This window comes from Microtus ochrogaster, chromosome 1, assembly GCF_000317375.1.
Source record: "Microtus ochrogaster isolate Prairie Vole_2 chromosome 1, MicOch1.0, whole genome shotgun sequence".
NCBI classification, from domain to species: domain Eukaryota; kingdom Metazoa; phylum Chordata; class Mammalia; order Rodentia; family Cricetidae; genus Microtus; species Microtus ochrogaster.
In genome coordinates this window covers 64514795-64520661 of record NC_022009.1, presented here as the reverse complement: position 1 = coordinate 64520661, position 5867 = coordinate 64514795, and the positions used below count along the sequence as shown (strand labels likewise).

The following is a 5867-nucleotide window of genomic DNA, read 5'->3' as shown; positions in this document are numbered from 1 at the left end:
AGAATGCTGAGCTAATGGAAGTTTCTGTCAGTAATTTCATTCCCTTCCCTGAGAGGCAGGGAGTAGAGCAGCACCTCCTCATCTGAGGGATGGCTCCCCATCCTTCCCATCCCCATGTGCTGACCCCCATCCTCCCCATCCCCTTGTGCTGGCCCCATCCTTCCTGTCCCCATGTGCTGGCTCCCCATCCTCCCTGTCCCCATGTACTGACTCCCCATCCTCCCTGTCCCCATGTGCTGACCCCCATCCTCCTGTCCCCATGTACTGACTCCCCATCCTCCCTGCTCCCATGTGCTGGCCCACATCCTCCCTGTCCCCATATGGTGACCCACATCCTCCCCATTCCCATGTGCTGACCCATATCCTCCCCATTCCCATGTGCTGACCCACATCCTCCCTGTCCCCATGAGCTGGCTCCACATCCTCCCTGTCCCCATGCACTGGCTCCTCATCCTCCCTGTCCCCATGTGCTGGCCCCCATCCTCCCTGTCCCCATGCACTGGCTCCTCATCCTCCTTGTCCCCATGCACTGGCTCTTCATCCTCCTTGTCCCCATGTGCTGGCCCCCATCCTTCTTGTCCCCATGCACTGGCTCCCATCCTCCTTGTCCCCATGCACTGGCTCCCATCCTCCTTGTCCCCATGCACTGGCTCCCATCCTCCTTGTCCCCATGCACTGGCTCCCATCCTCCCCATCCTTATGTGTTGGCTCCCTATCCACCCCATCCTCCCTTTTCAACAGGAGTTGAAAAGATTTGTTCTCCAGAATTGTTTAAAAGGCTACCATTTTGTGTATTTTATTGTTGAAGAAGGCAATTATTAGGAAATGAGAGCTATCATGGAGTTCTCACAGCAAAGTACCAAGGAAAATGTTATCATTTGCATACAATGTTTTCTACTTAAACACATCTCAAGAAATTCAACAAGGAAATGAGGGGAAGTGAATTTCACGTATGATCAGAAAGGAAGCGGCTGGAATAAGAGCTGAGGCTGTCCTGATGAGACAGGCGTTAGTCACCTCTGAAGTACTTCTTTCCTGTTCTTTCTCAGCGCGCGATGGGCGCAGACGGCTTCATGCAGCATGAAGAGCATATGAATGTATTTCCAGTTGTGTTTTCACTCTTGTTGTCTTCGTGTTGTTTCAAATAATAAGTCAGCATTGACCTTTTGGTACAGTTACATTTATAAAGTTGAACTATTGTGTGATAGGTTTCTTGGAATGTGTTAAGCAACTGACCTCGGTAAAGAACATCGCACCACAGTGGCGCTGCTGTTAGTTCTGCAGAGCTACTGATGGCCACGCTGAGCAGAGTCACTCTCTCTCATACTAGCTGGATCCTACGTTTTAGGAGCAGCGTCCTCCAACTAGGAGGCTAGTCAGCACTAACAACCTGAACGGAGGACAGCAGGTTAAGGTGACGGTAGGATGGGAGGGGAGCTTGGATAGATGAGTGAGGGGATTCACCATGTAGGCTAGGCTGCCAGACACAAAGATGGAGCCTGCAGAGCTGTCCTCTGCTCAGACTGTACAACGTTTGTTAAACAGCAAAAGTCATGGGGTGTTGGCACTGAAGCCAACAGTTGCCACAGGGAACTAACCCGGGTATCATGACTCTTTCCAGGTAGTAGGTGTAACCTTGAAGAAAAAATGGCACTGTCTTCAAAAAAGTGACCTGACCCTGGCTTTGGTGGGTTTTTCTGCAAGAAATGCAAAGCCCCGCATGTGTTTATGATTCAGCCTTTCAGCTGACCACTGCTTTGTTCTAGAGTTCAGCATGAAAGGACTAATTTTTGTTTGGTTTTTATTTTCTGTTTTAGTAAAAAGCATGTCTGTTGCTAATTCTAGCTACTATAGTTGCACATGTAAGAATTCTCTCTTTGTAGTTTATAGATTGGTAGGCATTTCAGATAAATGACATTTTGAAAAAGTCACCTGAAATTTTTTGAGATGCTTATCAATTCAAACCTTCCTTCTCATCGCAAGAAGAGTCTGAGCTATTGCTTTTCAATTATACCTTATAATACTCGATTCGTCCTTTTGAATATAGTAGGGATTTGAATATAAGCATGCCACTTTGTTTATTGCTATATTATTAGAATGTCTTAGAGCATGGAAAGACTTCTTTGCAAATGATTTTGCTCAGAAATAAATGTTATAAGACAGATACTTTTCTATAAATGAGCATAGCGTATGAACATATAGTTAAGTTGATAGCATGCAATGTCTCCCTCAAACTTAGTATCTGAAAGACATGTTAAATGGCTGGATAGTATCCCAATACATCTTTCCCCAGAATTCAGAACTGTGTTATTATCTATTTTCAGAAAGTCAATTTACTTCATTAAAGAGGAACCCTGGAGTTCTTGTCTACCCCAATTGACTCTACAATGAAACATCAAGTTTCTCACTATTCCTCCAGTCTTCCAGAAGTCAGGGAGCCTAAGGAGCAAGACCCTGCAATCTTTTCAGAACACATATGCAAATTATTAATGATACACTGAGAAATAATAGCTCCAGTACTTGCTATTCATCTTAGAAAGGAACACATTGTCATTTAATAATGCAGCCCTTAAGCCAAATCAAACACAGCTTAAAATCTATTATCTGTACAAAAAAGTTTCCTTTCTTGCCATAAATATAAGCTATGATTTTAGGAGGTTAGAACCTGAGTAAATGGAGGGGTTTGCTCCCTAAATGAAACTTGCTTTTTAGGTATCCTTGCAACACCTAATATACTAGTATAGCCCACGCCCTCTTGGGCATCAGGTGAGACTGTCAGTGTTAGGGAGTTCTGGAGTTAATTCCCTTTCCAGACGATGCCCCTCACAACACACACTTAACACCTGTCCATGTGTCTCTTTGTGAGGCAGCTATAAGTAGATTGATAGCACAAATATTTTATGTGCTTTTAATATAAAATGATTTTCTCCAGGGAGGCACTGGCAAAAGACCTGAAAAAGATTAAAATTTCTGTTTTGAAAGTATTGAGAGATTATTGGGAAAGTGATGTTTTGTCTTGTTCAATAATGACACAGACTTAGTTACTCTCCTAAACTTGATGAGTTCGTCAATTCAAAGGAGAGAAGGATAGCACATCTTGCTGGTCCGCAATCCTCTTTATGTGAGACAAACCAACACCAGATACAGCGAGATCACTGCCCCAACAAGAATAGTTCACTTGTGTATTTACAAGAATTCATCAATTAAAAGTCATTTGTAAAATTACACTGAAGCTCCTTGGTCTCAAAAGCATTGAGTTTAGGGGAAGAAATTCTACTTGACTCAGGTCCGACCATCCCACAGAACACCATGAGTAAAACCCTGGCACCTGAAGCCACTGTAGAATACTTAAGAAATGAAGTTTGTATACTCTTTATGCCAAATTCACTGAAAAATGAGATTCCAAGAACACCCAGTGGAAGCTCCTAGCAAATCAGATTCTGGCTCTAATCTCTGCCTCAACCCAAACAATCTAGGGACTGTCCAGTCATAATTTACACATGAACACAACAGGAAAGTCAGAGCATGCTAAAACTGATACTATAAAAATATGTTCCTCTCATGTTAATTGCCTTCAAATATACATATAAAAATGCTATGTTAAACAGGTCCGCTGTGAAGGGTGAAAAAGTAGCTAACTAAAAGTTCACAATTAATCTTTGAGATTTTGTGTGTTTTCTCCTCAGCCAAAAGCTTCAAGATCCCCTGGCAGCAGTCCGCCTCTTCACTCATGTCGGATCGCTCTTTAAACCTTAGCCTCTCTTGCCATAAATAACTTCAAGACGCCTCCTGACACATGCCTTGTTGGTCTCACTGTTGTAGGGGAAAGGCTCTAGGGCTGCAGATAAGGCTGTTGCCATGGTGATGAAGGAGATACCGAGGGAGGAGTCTGCAGAAGAAAAGCCCCTCCTTACTGTGACATCACAGGTGGGCAGACCCATAGGGTTCCTGTAGGAAGCTGACATATGTTAATGTATCAAAAACTGTGATCATCAGCTTAAAAAAAAAAAAAAAAGAAAAGAAAAAACAGTAACTCAAGCCAATCTTTTTTAAAGCAGTTTCAATGAAACAACTGTAAAAATAATCAATGGAAGCCAAAATTTCAAAAGAAAAAAATTAGTTCTTGATCATGAATATTAATTTTCATTACTGAACATTAGTTTTAAAAATTAAAACAATATACGTACAAGTATAACACTCTGCTTCTTTCAAAGGAGTCTTGTTGACTTTGAGAAATACCAATAACAAGCAAAAAAAATGGAATTCCTGAATAAATCCAGTCATATTATATACATATGTCAGTTTGCCAGTAGATGCTCTAAATTTTAATGTTAAATATATTTCTGTGTGACTTTGCATATTACACATTTGTCTATACATATTTATGTCAATAACTAAGTTACAGGAATGAGCCGGAAGTCCCCGAGTCTCCATGCAGAAAATGGCTCTCTGTTCCTCTCCATGCTTAGAGGCCTTGATGAGGAAGCGCCATCTCTAGTTCGAGTCCAAAAGGGCCATTTTCAGCCTTTATTGTAACACACATCGGGAACAAGTCCACATTTGTCTTTGAAGGCATGCTGAAACTCATCCTGCACATGCCCGGGGACTCCCGAAACATCCTGTAAAAGTCTCCATAAATATCTATAGCACGACTCATCACCACCCCGTGCAATTTCCAGTTTTAAATTCTGAGATAAAAAAATATTTTTCTTGCATATATCATATAATTTAGATTAGGTTGTTATGTTAAACATTTCATTTCTTCCATAACGCATTCGTAAATGCAACTATTCTCCTCCGATTATGCACACGGCTAGAATTAGAAAAATGGCCATTTACAGCCCCTGTGAAGAACATTTCTGTCAAAAGCTAAATTATGGCGGCTTATTTTCAGAATATCAGCAGATCTGGTCCCCAGCTGCTGCCAACATGTGTGGTTTTATTTTATTCTAAATGCCACATTGAAAGTAATGAAAATTATATAACGCCAACATTAAATAAAGTTTTTAAGTTATTAAAGATTTCTAGGATTGGGAAATTTTCTGTTGTCAGAGTGGGCTCGTTGTTTCCTTCAATGTTATCAAGTGTCTGTCCTTTACTGAGCTGACATTATGAAGTATATACCATTTTACAATGATCACCTGCCCCAACAGAGTCAGACCTTTGTGAATCCCATATGCAAAACATCCAGCCCATAATACTTCTGTGAATGGTTGGCAGGTGGGCACTTGGCATTATTCCCAGCAGGTGATGAGTCACACACCTGTAATGATGTTGGCTCTTGTGCCACCCCATAGCATCTTGGGATACCACAATTAAGACAGGCTCCAATCATCCCCAGAGTCTCCCAAGTCTTACACTTTGCCGTTACTTCCCAGTAATCATTTCCACATGTATGATATTAGCATTATAGTCTAAGCTTGAATTTAAATTTTAATGCCCAATGATATATTTGGTATTTTAGTGTAGAGAAGAAATCATGACAATTTTTCATGACCCTCTCACATTCAGAACATTTGTGTGTGCCCTTTTAAATCTGTCTGGTGTTGTGTTGACTGTTTCTGAGAGACCGATTATGACTTTACTGCATGAAGACTGTGTAGCGCTTCCTTTGATGCTTTGTATTCTTATTGCATATTGGCCGGTTTATGAATCAGCAGGCAGAATTCTGATTCATAACATGCGATGCACTTGTAATGATAATTCTTTGGAACTCAGCGACAGCTGTGATCGAATAATTTCTCAACCAAATGTAGTTTTGTTAGCTAATATGTTTTTAACATGACACACGAGTGGCTTTCCCCTGGTATGTACCAGTGTCATACACAAGCCAAAAAGGAGGAGAGTGAGCTGAAAAAGTGAGTACT

At 41.4% G+C, this 5867-nt stretch overlaps 1 protein-coding gene across 12 annotated transcripts in view; it reads left to right on the top strand.

Annotated features, from left to right (window-relative positions):
• Positions 1-5867, top strand: part of Pex5l (peroxisomal biogenesis factor 5 like) — a 204642-nt gene that overhangs the window by 123772 nt on the left and 75003 nt on the right. For 7 of the 12 annotated variants that reach the window (XM_026782184.1, XM_026782169.1, XM_005343773.3 and 4 more), the window contains one exon: positions 3823-3927. The exons of 3 other annotated variants lie outside the window; for them this stretch is intronic. In XM_026782184.1, coding sequence (XP_026637985.1) covers positions 3823-3927 — 105 coding nt within the window. Of the gene's footprint in view, positions 1-1621; positions 1688-3822; positions 3928-5867 lie in introns of all 12 variants that reach the window. 2 more of the 12 variants (XM_026782160.1, XM_026782156.1) reach the window with 1 other exon arrangement.